At 36.0% G+C, this 19,095-nt stretch overlaps 2 protein-coding genes across 2 annotated transcripts in view; both read left to right on the top strand.

Moving 5' to 3' along the window:
• Positions 1 to 1,045: 1,045 nt before the first annotated feature.
• On the top strand, positions 1,046 to 9,577 carry atp6v0b (ATPase H+ transporting V0 subunit b). The gene is made up of 8 exons (XM_051867377.1): positions 1,046 to 1,316; positions 2,075 to 2,123; positions 2,318 to 2,401; positions 2,673 to 2,750; positions 5,418 to 5,487; positions 5,681 to 5,732; positions 5,819 to 6,009; positions 7,645 to 9,577. The coding sequence occupies exons 1-8, from the start codon at positions 1,247 to 1,249 to the stop codon at positions 7,669 to 7,671; spliced, it is 621 nt and encodes a 206-aa protein (XP_051723337.1). The 5' UTR covers positions 1,046 to 1,246; the 3' UTR covers positions 7,672 to 9,577.
• A 1,513-nt stretch (positions 9,578 to 11,090) lies between these two features.
• b4galt2 (UDP-Gal:betaGlcNAc beta 1,4- galactosyltransferase, polypeptide 2) overlaps positions 11,091 to 19,095 on the top strand; it is a 130,532-nt gene continuing 122,527 nt past the window's right edge. Inside the window, exon 1 of the mRNA XM_051869235.1 lies at positions 11,091 to 11,512. The gene's annotated coding sequence lies outside the window, so the exon portion shown is untranslated. The remainder of the gene's footprint in view (positions 11,513 to 19,095) is intronic.

The following is a 19,095-nucleotide window of genomic DNA, read 5'->3' on the forward strand; positions in this document are numbered from 1 at the left end:
TTTGCACCTCCAGTCAAGCACCGTTAAGCAGATTGAGTGTTTCAGTTGGACTTGTCTGAAATTTTCTCCTGTGGTTTAGACTGATGATACAAATCTTCAGTGGATTTTCTTCTGACAAATGCCTGAATTTAGATTTTCATCATTATTGGGAATTTACTGCCATCGTCTGGTTGAGAGATGAACTGCAATAAAAACTATTTTATATGCTAGGCTACTTTAATTTTTTTTTCTTCTTCTTCTGACTTATGACATTAACAATTGCCTGAAAATTTACTTTAATTATATTAGAAGTGAAATATTAAAAGTATTAGTAAAATTATTAAAAGTGTTGGGTGGTATTAATTACTAAGCACTCTAATTACTGTAATTTACTTTTCCCTTGAAAAAGTAAAGTAAGGAATTACTCTTAATTTTTTGTAATTGAATTACAGTTACTTCTGATGTAGTTACATTAAATAGCCTACTGTATAGACTATAGAACAATTTTAAATAAAACAATAGTGGATTTAACATTAAAATTCAATGTCAAATATTAAAATCTGTTTTTAATGTAGCCTAATTCTCCCTTTACACACTTTGGTCAGTTCAAGAATAATTTATGCAATTGTATATTGTTTACTTGAAAGAATTAAAAGTGGAGTTTCGTGTATATCCTTGTTTTGTTCATTTGGTTGAAGTTGATATGGGATGTTAGAGGGAGTAATTAGTAGGCTACAGTAATTTAATTACAATGTTGAAGATGTAATTAGTAGCTAGATAAATAGCTAGCTAGCTAGCTAGATAGAATGTATAAGCCTTTCAATATGTTTGAAAATAAATTAGTATAGCCTATTTTGGCAGACAAACAGGCAGTACCAAAACAACCGAACATCTATATTTTTTGTAAAATATCGCTTAGCAAAGTAGCTAAATTCTAATTTTAAACTATACTTTCTTATGTTTGTTACTAGTTTGTTATCGACAAAGAGAAAACGATATGAGCTGACCGGAGATCAGCGCTTGAGATCACTAAATGAAGAGTGACGGTTTGAGTCACGTGTACAGCTCGAGCTTGTCACATGATCAGCTGATGACTCCTTCCCCTCTGATGGATGCAGGATTTCCAGCCTTCGTCGCTTCGAAGGGCTCATAGGAATCCATTTCTCTTCAAGATACAATAATCCAACAGAAAATAACATCACAGTAGCTTTAGGTTTATTCCTGGGAGAACCTTTAGATAGCAAAACTGGCGCTGTTGGTGGAGTGGATGATGAACGGGCACGCAATTTTATACACCGGGGTCACTTTGGCCTTCTGGACGACCATCCTGATCGTCGGTAAGTGCTAATGAGACCTGCTGACATATGCACGTAAACAACACACGCATCTTAATATAATTATCTTTAAATGTAGTTGATTCGTACGCAGATATCTTTATAATTATTTTCTGTTTCTCATGTTTCTTTAGCCGAAAAGCCTTTTTGGCTAGCTTCAACTGACGTTAGCTGTCATACACTAGCACGACTACGTCAAATAATAATTTAAATATCATTTTAATGGCATTAAAGGCTGTTATCATAAAACATTGGTGTGAACATTTGAAATTCGAGTTATAGTGATAGTACCAACCATTTTAAAGGTTGTCAGTGAGCATTAGACATACACCTGCTCTGATGAGAACGTAATTTATTCTGTTAGCTAAGAGTTCAAATGTTTCTCTGGCATTTCTATTCTGTTTTTCTCCACACATTAGCTGGAATCGCACAGGAGAGCAACAAAATTCAATATGTAGCCAATGTGGATTTTTTTCTAGTAATTATAAGGCAGTTAAATCGGGTTTTATGGCCAAATGAGGAAGATAGCTCTCACATGACTGTGAGCTTTCACACATACCCTCTATGATTCTGTATGGAATAAGTCTATCCATATTATGCCATTTATTCATTTATTTGTCCTGGAATTTAAGCTTTGAGTTTCTTTTTGGTTTAAATTAAAACTGTATCACTTTTTAAACTTTTTTGGTTAATCTTAAACACAAAACACTACTAATCAAGTCTCTCTCTTTTTTTTCTTTTTTTTTTTTTCCCCTCCACAGGTATTTGCTATACAATTTTTGACCTTGGATTTCGATTTGACATAGCATGGTATGTGTTCAGTAAGACAGTCCTTGAAACATTAAAGCATGTTATTGCTAAACGGGCTTGTCTTGTTCACTATATTAACATTTGTCATGTGGATATCAAAATTATATAGCAAAAGACATAATTTAAGACTTAGTACAGTAAATGAATTAAATGCTTCTTATGATATCTGGATAACCTAACCTTTTCTTTCACAGGTTTTTAACAGAAACTTCTCCATTTATGTGGGCTAATCTTGGAATTGGCCTGGCCATCTCTCTGTCTGTTGTTGGAGCTGCATGGTGAGACTGTCCATTTCCTCTTTTTAGTCTGTCACAAAAGCTGAAGTTCAGAAAAAAAACATTTGGGAAATTTTGACATGTTGTAGTACAATTTTCCATATCCTCTTCTGCAGTGCTTAGTTGAAAAGAGGTCCATAAAAAAGAAGCATTTGACTCTTTTTATCAGTACCTCACTCACCAAAATAGGATCTAATGCAAAAACTTACAGCATGCTCCTTTTGTAGTCACATACTTGTATATTGAAATTGTATTTTGTTTTGTGACTCTGCAGGGGGATTTACATCACTGGGTCCAGCATCATTGGTGGTGGAGTCAAAGCCCCTAGAATCAAGACCAAAAATCTTGTCAGGTATATGCAGTGTGCTTAATGTTTTGAAGTTTTATGTGCAAAGATGCTTTTTTTGTATTATTATTTATTTATTTTTGCTGCCTGATAGACAATCACAGGGTTCAAAATTTTGACACCCCTGGGTATATTAGGCGGTGTAACAGTACATGTATTCGCCCCGAACTATCATGGTACGGACGTCACGATTTAATGCATACAGTCAGAGGATGAATACAGTCAGTCACAGGCAATCCACACTCTAATCCAGAAGGGTGCGTGCGCGGTAAGGCTGTTTGCTAACCGCCACAACAGGAAAAAGAGCAGAAGAAGAAGAGACAATCTATGCACCAACCCAAAACAAGAGTTCAGATGGCACGCAAGAGCTTCCTAGTAGCTTATACTATTGATTTTTCAATTAATTTTTGAAACTTCAATAACACAAACTTCACGGAAAGGAAACCGGGATGGCAGAAAGCGGCATCCAGTTTGTTTTCTTTATTTGACAAAAGCACAATGCTTTGTTTTTGTTGTGAGTGTACAAGAATAAAATAGATTTACAGTTTAGAGTGATGGCTTACTCTTATCTGTATGACCATAAATGACGAAGTACTTTAAGTTGTTTCCACTCTTATAATGAGACAAAATCGTTTGGCATTAGTGCTGGGCGTTATACCGGTTCATATGGTATACCGGTTTCAATTTCGAGACCGATATGTATTTTTCAAAAACCGCCATACCGGTGTGTAGCTGAAACAGCTGCTGTCTCTATTCAATGGCCACAAAGCCCTATGTAGAGTGTATAGAGAGCGGACTTCTGTTAACTGCATACCCTTCTTACACTAATGGAAACAACTTTATAACACAACAATAAATAACTCACAAAACGTTCTCTCTTTAATACTGCAAATACCATGCAGAGCCAAATGATTTCCGCGATGCAGAAAACACAGATGAAATCACGCAATCCAGCCACAAATAGAACTTGCTGTATAAAGCTGAACGTCACAGAATTTTTTCAATTTTTGGATGAATAAATCAAAAGTCGGGCTGTACAATGAATCAGATATCGATACGGACTAGTGTCTGTGAATATTAAAGCTAAAAAAGACTGCTATTGAAATTTGAAGTCCGTATGAATGAGCGCCGCATTTTCGTCTACTACTACACATACTGTCTGCTGTCTCACTCACTATACACATGAACTTCATCTGCAGAGCTGCTCTTAGGGTCACTTTATGAACATTTCACCCTTTAATTTGTTAAAACTATCGACATTTGTCGTATCATATACACAGGAAGTCAAAGGTCTTCACGACCCTGTCAAAATAAAAGTTCGGTATAACTTGAAATAACAGAAATATACTATTGGTCAATCGAGTATACTTTAATTAATAGAGATAATAATAATAATAATAATAAGAAACACCGTTTATTAAAACACAAACTCAAAGGTCTTCATTGAAATGACAGAAATTGCACAGTTAAAATGTAGCCTATTAATATTATTAATTTAATTAAATAATTCAATTATTTAATTACATTTTAAACTAAATTGTTAGCTTTATGTACTGATTTGATTACAATTAATTTAATTTTTTTTACAATGTTTATATAATTTATTCCCTGTACTCCTGACCGTAAAATATGCCAAAATAAAGGTCCAGTGCAAAAAAAACGTGACATACCGTGAAACCGGCAGAATCTTAAAAAAAAAAAAAAAACCGTGATAGAGATTTTTGGTTAAACCGCCCAGCACTATTTGGCATTGTGCCGATTTGTGTTGTGTAAGTCTCACTTCTGTAGTCCAGTGATGAAATAAGCGTGTCCTGGAAATGGGACGCCTCAAGTGCCGCTTCACTCGCTGTCTCCTTGTGGAAAGGTGAAGCAGGCTCTTTTTCTCCTCCTTGCTCATCTTTTCGTGATTTATTGAAAAAGCATAATATTGAACTTTGCATCTGCCATTGTCACCGCATGTTAATGAACTGTCATGCGCAAAGAAAACTAATCTCTGCACAAGTTTTATTTTTCATTATTCTATTATTATTGTACTTTTATTACACAAGAGATGGTATTCAGTTTTGTAGCTGATTGTGACCAAATACTTTTTGTTTTTTATCAGCCCTACAAAAAAATATGACCTATGCAAGATTGCATTCTGTTTACTGCTTAGTGCTTATAATACACTAAAGGAGGCTGTTCTGTACCAACTACCTCAGGGGGGGAGTAAATGCTGCTAGGTGGAACAAATTGTAATTTCAAAATAAATGAAAAGAAACCTAGCATTGGGGATTTGTTCCTTTTTTCCTGTTGTAACGAACTCGTATCGAACCGTGACCCCAAAATCGAGGCACGTACCAAACATGACTTATATGTACCGTTGCACCCCTAATATATACCAGCCATAAAGCTGTATTTTGTATCATGTCCTAAAAATGTTTATTAAATATTATGATATTTGTCATATTTTCATTTTGGTTTCTTATCACCATTGTTGCCACACATATTCTACAGTATTAGAAGTCAAATTTGAGGCAAAAGTCGTTTTGCTCGTGCCACATTTGTCAGATATGTAAAAAAACAGTTCTTATGATTCCATCTGTGTTGTAACTCAGGTTTATTTGCTTGCCCAAGGCTTTTTTGGCTCGCATTTGCACTTGGTGACAGTTCGTTTTTTTTTTTTTTTTTTAGCATTATCTTTTGTGAAGCTGTTGCCATTTATGGGATCATCATGGCAATTGTCATTAGCAATTTGGCAGAGGTAAGTTAAAACTTTGTTTACCCATTTCTTTGAACCTATTGGTTTTAGAATTTAAAGCTTAAGTTTTATGTTTAGAAAAGAGAGCAGATGTTTTCCCTCAGCTTGTACAGCATTTAAATTTGCTGTATTACATGAACAGCACAATAATTGTTCTTAACATTGTTTTTTAAATTTTTTTTTTTATGTCATTTAGAACTTCACTGGCACGACTCCAGAAACTATTGGGGCAAGGAACTACCAAGCAGGTACATTTTGCTTAATAACGAATAATAAATCAACTTCTCATCTTGAGTAAAATATTTTGGATGACACTTTGGTGCTGTCTTTTCAGGCTACTCCATGTTTGGTGCTGGACTCACTGTTGGCTTTTCAAACCTCTTCTGTGGCATCTGTGTTGGCATCGTGGGCAGTGGAGCTGCCCTGGCTGATGCGCAGAATGGCAGCCTCTTTGTCAAGATCTTAATTGTTGAAATTTTCGGCAGTGCCATTGGACTATTTGGAGTGATCGTAGCCATCTTGCAGGCAAGTGTTTTTTTTCTTTTTCTTTTTTTTTTTCTTAAATTACTATGTTTCTTCTCCTGCAGTATTTTAATATAAGATGTTGTGGTCATGGTTGACTAAATAAAACATAGCTTTAGTTTGTAATGTGTTCAAAGTTAACCTGTTTTTATTAAAGGTGCTGCATTTAATTTTTTGACTGTACTAAAGCATAAAAATACCACAATATGTTTGCAGATATTTAGGAAACATGCTAAATTCACATACTCGTTTCCCTGAAAAACAATGGCAGTTATTCTGTTTTTGGAATGTGTGTTCCATGTCGGAATGTCTGTTTTTGTTTTATGTATGATCCCGTCCACTGCCAATTTACCCAATAGTATTTTGACACCCCGGGTTGCCAGATGGCGTAAAACTGTTAAGACTGTTGCAGCCATGGAAGCCAGCCAACAAACTGGGTCAGAGATCGCACATTCTACCTGACTTAAAAAGCCTCTGTATCTATCTAATAAGCTCTATGACCGGAGGCAGATTAAAACACAGATAAATCAACTCATCAGCTTGCAGTGTGTAAGTCTCCTCGCCTTCCATTGGCAATTGCGCTCGTTCCTGTTGCGTGTCCTCCATCTGGCAACCCACATGAGCGTAGAGTCTGAGGAGGAGGGGGCGAGGGAAACAACTTGCCAATATTTTCAATTTGGACTGCAGTACCCATTTCAACCTCTAGCTGTCAATATTACATACTGCATTCTTAAAAATGAAATCAAGTGCACACACACCGTGAACATGCACCCGGAGCAGTGGGCAGCCATTTTTGCTGCGGCACCTGGGGAGTGATTGGGGGTTAGGTGCCTTGCTCAAGGGCCTCAGTTGTGGGTAATGAGAGTGGAAGAGAGCGCTGTTCATTCACTCCCCCCACCTACATTTCCTGCCAGTACTGAGACTCGAACCTGCGACCTTCGGGTTACAAGTCTGACTCGCTAACCATTAGGCCATTAGGCAACAAATATGTACCTATCATGCACAGTTTATCAAAGCACAGTATTGTCATTGCACCCATTATTCATATATCATGTTGTCACCATTCATCAGATGGCTTGTATTTTTCTTTAAAAAGAGTTAAATTTGTGTTGCCCAATGGATTGTTTTAAATGACCTTTAGTTTCACTTCTTCATTTCATTCCTTATGTGGACAAGCCTTTGGTTTACCCAACAGACAAAGCGCTGTCGTGAAGCATATTCTTCCCCATCTGGCTTCCAGCAGGATGATCTTTTGAATTATTTCTCATTAATATCCATCTAGCTACTTAGGACCACCCTCTGGAAAATGAATATTTTATCACCATTTCCAGTCACACACTGTAAATTGATTTGACATGCATATTTGAATTCAGATTGAGATTATTCAGACACACTAAAGCAACTCCTATTAAAACACAGTCATATAATATGCCTTTTGCAGTTGCAATACATGGCCTATAATCATAAGATGTTTTATGATATTTTTTTGGTTTATCCATTCAATATTGAGCCTGTTCAGGAGTATATATATATTTTTTTTGTGGCCCTGAGATATCATGTTTTGTCTGTTAAACTATTTTTTTTTTTTTTTTTTTTTTTACCTGTATAATTATTAACGTTGTTTTTCTCTTTGTTCAGACATCGAAAGTAAAAATGGGAGATTAGATGACCACACGACCTACAGATCAAAGACGCTGTGTTGCTGGTGCAAACAGGAGGTGTAAATACATAGTAAATTATTTAAATGTATTTTCCTTTGTGTCTGTTTTTAACCATCATTTTCTGAAGATTGAAATATTGTATGTGCACCAATTTGTCTTAAAGTGTGCATGATAATGATGTCAAAGGCAGATCTTTGACGACTCACTTAATTTGGCATCTCATAATTCTGAAAATGGAAATATCACTTAATGTTTTTGGCCATACTTCCATGATATCAATGTTTTTTTTTTTTTTTTTTAATCAAGAGGTATTTTATTTATTAAAATAGCCTAATAATATAAACAATGACCCTGCAGACAGAAAAGACTGTCAGTAGACTCAGTGTTCTGGTCTGTTTTGACACATAGGGTGTTATGTTCGTAATCATCTCAAAATTCAATATATAGTTCGCTGTGATTTGTTCTGTACAGTAAAAGAAAAGTGATAAACTGCATTAGTGTGGTTCCTTGCGTTGGATGGCTGTAAATCGTAAAGTATTCTCTTGATCGCCGTATGCAAGAATATTCTTGTATTTGCGTGATGACACCTGGTGTATCCAGTGTGCTTGACCTGATCATGTGTTGTGTTTTCATGTTGCTACTGAATTCAAGTAAACACTATCTTTGAGAAAACAGTTATACCAAAACTATGATGTTAAAAAAAGAACACCAGTCTCCAATTGTATTTCTACCGGTGTGGACCCTCGCTTTGTAGGGCTCTCTTCAGTTCTGCTTGGTTAAAAATAAGAGGATATAATAATCTGATGTGTGTACATATTAAAAGCAGCTTTTTTGTGAAGCATGAGGATGTTTGCCATTCCATATTTCCCTAGTTGTCTTGTGATTTTTGTTTACTTTTTGTATTTTTTTTTTTTTTCTTATTTTCTTTTTTTGGATGCAAGAAGTGGTCTTTATCCCTCTAGTTCCTTGTCCTTACTGTATAATGTTTAAACTCAAAGCTGGATGAACGATATGTAACATCATATTTGTTGTTCAGTTAATTCTGAAAATGTTTATCTAAGAGGAAGTTGTTTGAGGTGGACTTTAAGACCTTAGATGCCATATTTATTTTAACATGAATAATAAAAAGGCTGTAGATTCTACTGGATTAAGATCTCATTTTTACAACCAAAATGTTTGTCCACATCAAAGATGTATTTTTAGTGTTGCATCAGCTGAAATATTGAACATTTATCCCTCACAGCCTCGTTTTCATTCACGTAAAATTAAATATGGTGTTTCCCTTCGCTAAGGTCAATCTAACAGTATACTACTGGTTATAACCTTGATCAATCAGTTGAACTTCTTTTAGCTGTACTTAAAACGCTTTTCTATGTGTTTGTGAAGTGGAGGTACATACTAAACATGATTTTACTAACCACTGAATGCCCAAAATCAACTTCTGTTCAATGTGTGTTGCTCAAGTTAAGATCAATCAAATCACATACCCCATCTGTAAAGCACTATAGTGTTGCGAAACACCAAGATGATCTGTTATTCCTGCACTGGATTTGTGGAGTGATGCATTAATTTGTATTTTTTTTTTTTTTTTTTCTTTACATGCAAGTGTTTATTTTGAAACATTCCAACTTAGACCTGGTTGTAATGACTCAGCGGTTCAACCCACTCCTGGTGGATCCCACTGCGAGGCTGCTTTAGGTCTCGTTATTGTGTGGCTTCCAGGACCGGGATTGGCTGTCTGTGGTTTAGTGGTTCAGGAGTTGTGAGGTAAAGATGACCTCATTACCATTTCTATTTCAGTGATTGTTAAATATGTTAATGTGGTGATTCCATTGTTTTGATGTGTACAAGTGGATCCTCTAGACTTCATAATCGTCCTTGAAGAAATAAAAATGAAATGTGGAAAAACAGCTCAATGCAGTCATTTGTGTTTATTGTACAGTATCAGCAGTAGCTTCATATAGCATAACTCAAACACTGGGTTATCAGATGACTAATTATTAATTTATGTTACAATAACATTTATCTAGCATATATAGCTATATAATGTGTGTGTGTATGTATATGTGTGTGTATATATATATATATACATATATATACACACACAGTACTGGTCAAAAGTTTGGAAACATTACTAATTTTAAATTTTTTGAAAGAAGTTTCTTCTGCTCATCAAACCTCCATTTATTTGATTAAAAATATAGAAAAAAACAGTAATATTGTGAAATATTATTACAATTTAAAATAATGGTTTTCTATTTTAATATACTTTAAAATATAATTTATTTCTGTGATGCAAAGCTGAATTTTCAGCATCATTACTCCAGTCTTCAGTGTCACATGATCCTTCAGAAATCATTCTGATATGCTGATTTATCAATGTTGGAAGCATTATAATATTTTTTTATAATGTGATACTTTTTTTCAAGATTCTTTGATAACTAAAAAAGTTTTTCTGTATTTTTGATCAAATAAATGCAGCCTTGGTGAGCAGAAGAGACTTCTTTCAAAAACATTAAAAATAGTAATGTTTCCAAACTTTTGAAAGGTACTGTGTGTGTGTGTGTGTGTGTGTGTGTGTATATATATATATTTCCAAAATGGTCAGATTGGGTTTTATAGGTTGTCATTTTACAAAAATAACTTCACATTTTACAAAAATTAATTTCAGCTTTTGTTAGCCAAAATAATGATTTTGATATGGTTACCTTTTACAATTTTTGTTGTTTCTTGATAGTCTGACAACTAGCTCTGGTCTCCGCTAAATCAAAACTATTCATATTTAAAAATATAATTAAATATTAAAAAGACAACATCAAAAAGATCAGAATTGGGAAATTGCCAATGTTGACAACTAACCATAATTTTGCTCAGGGCTATCCATGATTTATTAAATGCAGCATTGTACAAGCATTAGCTTTAAATATCCACCAGATGGCGCCAAAGGACGCAACACTGTTTAATGGCTTTCGCTTTCTCACAGTTGCTTCTTATCGATTTTTATATTTAATACATAAATAGATTAAAAAACACCTTACCTTAAATAAGGTAACCCGTTAAGAAACAGAAATGTAGAGTGAACATCACCTGTCTATCGTGACTGTGCTAAGAGATGTTTCATTCTTCACTGAACTGCAATGAACAAATGTTTTGGCCAAAGAATAAACCACGATGGATGTTGACTCTCTCGCTCTCAATCCTGCTCTTGTGAAACTGCTTAAAATTGGAAAAAGAGCTGCTATTAGGACAAAGATGCTTCAAAAATAAGATTAAAAGGCATTTTTGTGTTTAACCCCAAGCAAAAACAGGAATTCCAAAACAAAACAGTACACGCATGGTACGACACCTAGGAGACTGCGCCCTCTTGCGGCGAATGAGCAAACCTCCGATTGAGCCCTCCGAGTCTCCGTACTAAAAAGAAAACCTGCCTCCCTATTCCTTTATTCGCACACCCATCATCTCTCCTAGCAAAAACACAGAACGGGCAGATGAAAATACACGGCAAAATATTCATTCTCATCACTGGAGTGTACGCTGTCGTCAAGGGCTCTGACCAACATGGGGATATATAATGTTCCTGCAATATGGCACAATCCATTAATCAGTGTGTATTTCTTTCCGAAAAATGAAATAATCGGCGTTATCTGCAGAAAGAAATAACGGTATCCGGGAAGTAACTCCCTCTTTTTTTTATGTGGATATTATGATAAAACAAACTGTATTTCACACAGATGACACATTTATGGCTGAAACTGACAGTTCTTCCGAAATAGACAGTCAGCTGAAGTGAATACAACAATGATGAATACCTTTTAGAGGAGCTCCCTGGCTTGCAAAGGAACAAGGTAAGAAATTGCATGTTTGTGTTTATGGTTTGCAAATATTAATAATATCTCCCCACGACTTCCTTTGAACGATGCTCTTTGTTTTCCTTTAATATCACATGCTATCTTTATTGCCTGCCATCTTGATCAAGGCGTACAGATTTCCACATAGAGATGCTACCTATATAATCTTAACTCTTAGCCAGATCACAATACCACAAAATAGTCTTTTTTTAATCGAAAGGCTCATTTCAGCTCCTCCCAGCAGAGTATAAGCAGAGGGATGATGCTGTGTAATGGTACCCACAGCATCCATGGACAGCATCTTGCCCAGTGTCTCCAGATAGGAAGCTGGCAGGACATGTGTGGCTTTGTGGCCGAAGATCTGAGAGCGTGGAGAAGAATTTACAGTAACACTTTGTATGAAGCCTGTATGTTTAATGCATTATATAATGATATTTTAATGCATTCATAATGCCTTATGATGCATCTTTAAATTACTGTAGATTCTCATTAATAACAAACACAATTATAAGACTTAGCCATACATGGTTATACCTTAAAAGAGTGAGCCATATTTCATGTCTATACTCTAACTTAAGCATGAATAGGTACATTTTGATATCTATAATAACTGGTTACCATCTTTTATGAAACAACATTTTCTAGAGTAATGCATGACAGTTTACAGACTTCACAGAAAGTGTTTCTGAATATTGTGTAGTAAAAATCTTTACAAAACGGTGGCATATATTCAACATTTTCTTATTAACCTTTTGATTAGTAAATTATTAATGAGAGCACATCATGACACTTTAGTCTCAGGGCAACTGCTGTTTATGGGGTCCAATTAACATGCAGCTGTCTTCCCTTGTTATTTAATCAGTGATTGCAGTCTATCTTGATAATTGCATAAATTGTAATAGTCTTAAACAGTTCCATTCTTAAAAAATATCAGATTTGCTCAGTAAGCTCATACAGTACATGGGTTTGAGACAGTTTTGTTTTGATGTTTTGTTGTGTAATATTAAGTTAAGGGGGTTTTGGACTGGTTTTTTCACTTACAAACAAACTATTTTTCTCTCTTTAACCTTTCCTTTCTTTATCAGGACTATTTTCTGCTGTATATCTCTTTTCCTGAATGCTATAATCATTCTGTAACAATAACACATAGTCAGATTTGCTCACATGCCTGTGTTAGAAAACATTGAAAAAAAAAAAAAAAATTAAAATAAATAAAATATAATTCTGTTTTTTTTTTTTTTTACTACACAGAGTAACATATTAGACTAGCATAGACAATTATTTCTGATTATTCTGATAGGCTACTCCAGTTGTTTTATCCTGTTTTAACAGTGTTGTGATGGTGAACTTGAATACTTTAGACCAATTTGGAGCAGACGTCACAGTTACGTCACTTGCATAGTGGTGGCAGAAAAATAGCTGTAACAAGTTGAGGAAAATGTGCAAAATCCACAGAAGAAGAAAAAAAAAGTTTTGTTGTGCCTTTAGATGTTAGAATCGAAATGCTAAAAATATAGTCTTCATTTTTACAGAATACTGTCGTTGAAGACGCCCTTTGAAGCTAAATGCAGATGCTTATGTTGCAAGTCACAGACTGGACTGAACCTGCAATGATTAGTCTACTATTAAAGCATGAATTTGATGTAAACAGCAAGTCTACATAAAATTCACATATGCATTTCATAGAGGACATGCATACATAGCAGTTATAGCATAAAATAATATTTAAAACTATAACATTTTACATAGATAACTTTTAAACGTAGCCTATAACATTTTTATCTCACAATTCGGACTTTTTTCTTGCATTTGCGTGTTTATATCTCCCAGTTCGGACTTTAAAACTCACAATTCTGAGTTTATATCACAATTCTGAGGGAAAGAAAGTCAGAATTACGGGATATAAACTCGCAATTCTGAGGAAAAAAAACATAATTACGAATATATCTTACAATTCTGCTTTCCTTCTAAGAAATGTGAGATAAACTCGGATTTGTGAGAAAAAAAAAGTAAGAATTGTGAGCTATAAACTCTAAATTAAAGCGATAGTTCACCCCAAAATGAAAATTCTGTCATTAATTACTCACCCTCATGTCGTTCCACACCTGTAAGACCTTCGTTCATCTTCAGAACACAAATTAAGATGATATTTCTGATGATAACAGAATGCTGTCAGATTTCCTTCCATTGACTGCCTTTGCAACTCCCACTTTGACGCCTCTTCCAGAAGCTCAAACGTGCTGCGTAACACACGAGAATGAACCTCACTGGTTACGCAGCACGTTTGAGCTGCCAGAAGAGGTTTGTTCTCGTGCATGTAGCAGGTTTGGTTGAGCTTCTGCTTAGAGATTCACCGATGTATCGGCCGACAATCGGTATCGGCTGATAAAAGCTATTATTATCACTATCGGCCACTATCAGGGCCGATTATATCCTGTCAATCAAAAGGGTGCGAAAAAACGTGTTCAGACTGCAACTCATACATACTGTGTGTGAAGAAAATCACTCTTGTGTTGAATTTCTTCTTCTTCTTCTTCTTGGCGGTTGACAAACCAGCTTTTGTGTTGAATTTTAACGCATTAACAGTTTAAAAATAGTGACGTTAAAGCAGGCTCTTTTTGACCCTATGAATCACCCGTAGTTCAAGCCAGGGTTGCCAAGTCTGCGTTTTTATTTTTATTTTTATTTTTTGCTACATCAAATATTATTTGTAGCGCCTCCCGTCCAATAATTGCAAAAGGCTTTGTGCGTTGTTACTTCTGATAACAATAAAAGTTTCAGTTTTCAAATTCTGTCCATTTTATCATGAAATTCAAACTATAAATGGCGTTTTGACGCTCTTAAATGTGACGTGTCAGATCGCTGTAATGCCTCAGTTCAGGCGGCAGCGCGGAGCGAGAGTCTTTTCTTCCTCTTCAGTACAAGTTATATCTCGAAAAACATGCATGAACATCAAAGGTATGTTGAAAGATATAGCCTAGTACAACTTACCAGAATGCATCACGTCTCATGTAATCACTTTATTCGTGTTTCAACCGCGGAAAGACGTTAATAAAACAGCTTGTGAACAATATGTCACATCATGTCAAATTTACCTCAGGAATGTTTTCCAATGTTCACAGTTCCGTAGCTATCTATATATATATACAAAAACACTAGAGAGGAGCTTATTTACTGTTAATTATGTTTGTGTAAATTTGCCATGAAGACAACAAGTGCTTATGAAAACTACCTTATGTGATACATACATTTTATACAAACATTTCAGTTTTTATTTGAGTGTAATTATTATATCTAAAAAAATGAACAGCAGCTGAATATAATACCTCTGCTGTTAATTGTAACCTCTAATATTGTAGTGTACCAAATGAGAGGGTTCCCTGTATAGTTTGCAACATTATTAGGGAGAGATTTTGTTTTTCCTTAAGAAAAACCAAACTATCAGTATCGGCCGATATCATTCTGAATAATCGGCTATTGGTATCTGCAGAGAAATTTAGAATCGGTGCACCTCTACTTCTGCTTATGTTTGCTGATCAATGTTTATATGTGAGTAAAAGCCTAAATTAAATCTGTTCATCATAACAAGCAATGGATTCTCTTCAGAAAATTTTGACTAAACCACTCGATTTATATGGATTAGTTTTATGATCTCTTTATGAAGTTTTTGAGGAGTCAAAGTGGTAGTTGCAAAGGCAGTCAATGGAAGGAAATCCGACAGAATTTGTGTTCCGAAGATGAACGAAGGTCTTGCAGGTGTGGAACGACATGACGGTGAGTAATTAATGACAGAATTTTCATTTTGGGGTGAAATAACCCTTTAATTTTCAGTTTAAATCTCACAATTCTGACTTTTTTTCCTCCACCAGTTAGGCTCCGGCCATAAAAAAACATCATCGCTGTTTGCAAACACAAAACTGGTCTATGCATATCACTGACAGGATGGAAGTTAAATAGGTTGGCAATTTGAGTTTTAGCTATACTCATTTACAGTCAGTGACTTCTGTTGTCTGATATGTGGTCCATTATCTCTGATTGGTTCCTCCGAGTGACTTTCTCTAAGCGTTTGTATCTGTTCTGTATCTGTTCCTCTCATTCACCCACACAATCTGCTTTTTAAGCTCTCTTTCTACAGCATGATATCCGAGAGGCCCAAGGGCAGATTGTCCACGGGTCCATTTTACCGTTTGTTTTAAACAGGAGCTGCTCTGTTCGGCTAATCTACCTCCATCCACCAGCGATAAATGGCCTTTCAAGTCTGCTGCGGCCCATGAGTTCATTTTCTTGCATGATGGGAATGGTTTTGATGGAAAATTGGGGATCAATGTGTATTGTGCTGTGCTGAACAGATACACGAGGCATGTCTATAGAGCGAAACCATTGGGTGTTGGGATTTGTTGTCATGGGAACAGTAAGACCCGCCACACAAAGGTGGCATGAAGTGGACAGCTTTGTTTTGTACACGGGCTTTTGTCTCTTCCTCAACAGTTTAAAGTTCATTTTCTGAACTCATGAGCATGAAGATAACAAATTATTTATGATATATCAGACAAGTCTAGTTGTGGCCTGGAGTACAGAATGTGTTTGTCAGTTGTTGTTTATTTCTTGGGGAGTTGCAAGGGTATTTAGGTGAATGGGGATAATCATGTCTAAGTCTATCCAGATGCCAACTTGGAGGTCCTTCCAAACGAAGGCTTCAGCTGCGGCGGTTTAATTTGTCTCTTGGCTCTGAGTAGAGCGAGCAGCTGGACTTGAGGCAGGCAAAAGCTGGGGCCGCGGTCTGTGAAGCTCACAAGCTAACAGAGCTGGAACGCAGCCACCGAATCCTTCCTTCAGCTTGTTTGTGTTCTGTGATATGGACTGTGTATTGAAACAATGCTTTCTTGTAATTAGCCGTTCGGATGCACATTCTTTCTCAGGGAATGTCGGTGCAATGACTTACCTTTGTGATGTTCAGAATTAGATACATTTCAAACTCTGAAAGAGTAAAAGGACTCGATTACATAACTGTCTGGTGTTCAAGTAAGGCAGCTAAAATTTTGTCTTGCTTGAGTTAGCCTTAAAGTGGTATTGTGGGTTCAATACAAGTCAAGCTCAATCGACTGCATTTGTGGCGTAATGTTGATTACCACAAAAAAAAAAAAAATCATTCTGACTCTCCAGGTGAATAAAAGGTGCAGTAAAATACACTTTATTTCAGTACACTTCCATAACGTACTTAAAGTGCTCTATTTTCACGCACAAATTTTGTACTTCTTTAGTACTTCTTAAGTGTACTCAACTGTGCTATTTTGAGACACCATGAATATGAACTAAAATGTGCTTTTAACATACTATCTCTGTATTAAAAAAATGTATTTAGTTACCACTGAACCCATCAAGTTTTTATAGACTTCTTAGCATGTTATTAACATGTTTTAACACTTAGTTAGTTGATGTTAGCATGTAGCTGTTCACTGCTAGCATGTGTAGCATGTTGACAGTCCTGTTTTCTAGCGTGAGTCAAAAGAGCCAAACCACATCTCTATATGATGTTCTGATGCAGAGATATAAGTCTTGCTAAACAGTTGCTAGGGTACTCTGTTTGGTTGCTAGGAAGTGGCTTGGCAGCTGCTAATGATGATACTCCAAAGGCTGCTTGTCAGTATGAATGATATAAACTAACCGCAAATGACATTCAGATTACTGGATATCCCTCTTTGGGTTTGGGTTGCTAGGGTGCTCTAAATGGTTGCTAGGGCATGGCTAGACAGTTAGCAGGCTTAAACCAATAGACTGGATGTCTGGCCAAATCAAAAGAGCCAAACTCACGTCTCTGACGTTCTGATTCATTTATATCCCTCTAATCTATTTTTCAATGGTAGTCTTTGGGGTGCTTCCTAGGGACCTGTAACTGGTTGCTAGGGTGTGGCTATGAAGATTTTAGGTAATTACTTATTGGCTGCTTGACAAAATAAGTCAAATGAGTGAGAGAGAAAGAGAGAGAGAGAGAGAGAGAGAGAGAAGAGAGAGAGAGAGAGAGAGAGAGAGAGAGAGAGAGGGTTCTAAGGCGCTGAGTGTGTGTGTCTGTGTGTGAAAACGGCAGTTGGGATTTAAATTCATGAAAATTGTGTCAATGTTAAGTCTATGTGATTTTTTTTGCCCGCTTTTTCAGGCAAAATATTGTAGGTTCGATCGCTTAGAGAAGTCATAGCACACCTCTCCTCAATAAACCGGTCGATTTGATACCTCATTACCTCATTTGTCCAGAAGAATAATAATAAGGCCCTGTTTACACTTGTGCGTTTTGCTACGGTTACGCCTGTCATTTACACTACGCCGGCGTTTTTCGAACTTCGAAAACGGAGACTTTCAAAAATGCTGCAGACACCGTTTTAGTTTGAAAACGCCGGGGTTGCGTTTCAGTAGAAACGGACCAAAACGAAGACTTTTGAAAACGATGGCGTGGCTGCCCACGTTTGCTCTGCATATCCTTGACAACTGTGTGAACAATAACATGGAGACTGAACTGCAATCTTTGCTGGCTTTGTCGTCATTTTTAGCAGCCATTGTGCAGTTAAACTCTGCGGGTTTTTAATACGGAAGCTGCCTACAGGCACAAGAGGCAACTGTTTACACTTACGCGTATGCCCGGTGTGCATGAACGGTCATGTGACATGCGTTTTCGGCCGTGTAGTGTAGACGGAAATCGTTTCTAAAACGCTGTAGAAACGGCAGTGTAGATGAGGATCGTTTTCATTTTAAAATGCCGTTTTAAAACGAAAACACACTAGTGTAAACGGGGCTTAAGTATGACGAATAACAATAGTGATTCTTTGCCTTTGGAAAGCACCACTAAATATATACAAAATGTATTTATAATGTATTGCCCACATATTTTTATCCATTAATTCATTTCAAATGTATTGTAACTATGTTAATATTCCCTTTATATGATGTAGTTAAAGGGTTAGTTCACCCAAAAATGAAAATTCTGTCATTAATTACTCTCCCTCATGTCGTCCTACACCCGTAAGACCTTCGTTCATCTTCAGAACACAAATTAAGATATTTTTGATGAAATCCGATGACTCAGTGAGGCCTCCATTGACAGCAAGACAATTAACACTTTCAGTGCCCAGAAAGCTACTAAAGACATATTTAAAACAGTTCATGTGACTACAGTGGTTCAACCTTAATGTTATAAAGTGACAAGAATACTTTTTGTGCGCCAAAAAAACAAAATAACGATTTTATTCAACAATATCTAGTGATGGGCGATTTAAAAACACTGCTTCATGAAGCTTTGAAGCTTTACCAATCTTTTGTTTCGAATCAGTGGTTCGGAGTGTGTATTAAACTGCCAAAGTCACGCCCCCCAGTGGTCAAATCATTGAAATTTCGAACATTTGGTATAATTTTTCTGGTTATTTTTGGGTTTTAGGCATTATGTTGTCAAGGCAATAAAGATGTAAAATTGAATATATCTTTACCCTTAAAAATTCTTGTTTTTGGTTAATACTTGTGGCTATATTATTGACATTATTGAGTATTTTAAAATAATGTTTACACATTGTCTCCATGTACTTTCAGTGTAAGTG

This window comes from Ctenopharyngodon idella, chromosome 2, assembly GCF_019924925.1.
Source record: "Ctenopharyngodon idella isolate HZGC_01 chromosome 2, HZGC01, whole genome shotgun sequence".
In the NCBI taxonomy this organism is placed as follows: Eukaryota; Metazoa; Chordata; class Actinopteri; order Cypriniformes; family Xenocyprididae; genus Ctenopharyngodon; species Ctenopharyngodon idella.

What these genes read in the sequence shown, in the direction of transcription:
- atp6v0b (XM_051867377.1), top strand. Translation starts at nt 1,247, where the DNA reads ATGATGAACGGGCACGCAATTTTATACACCGGGGTCACTTTGGCCTTC. An exon ending in TCTGTTGTTGGAGCTGCATG is followed by an intron (nt 2,402 to 2,672) that starts GTGAGACTGTCC and finishes GTGACTCTGCAG; the next exon opens with GGGGATTTACATCACTGGGT. An exon ending in TCATTAGCAATTTGGCAGAG is followed by an intron (nt 5,488 to 5,680) that starts GTAAGTTAAAAC and finishes TATGTCATTTAG; the next exon opens with AACTTCACTGGCACGACTCC.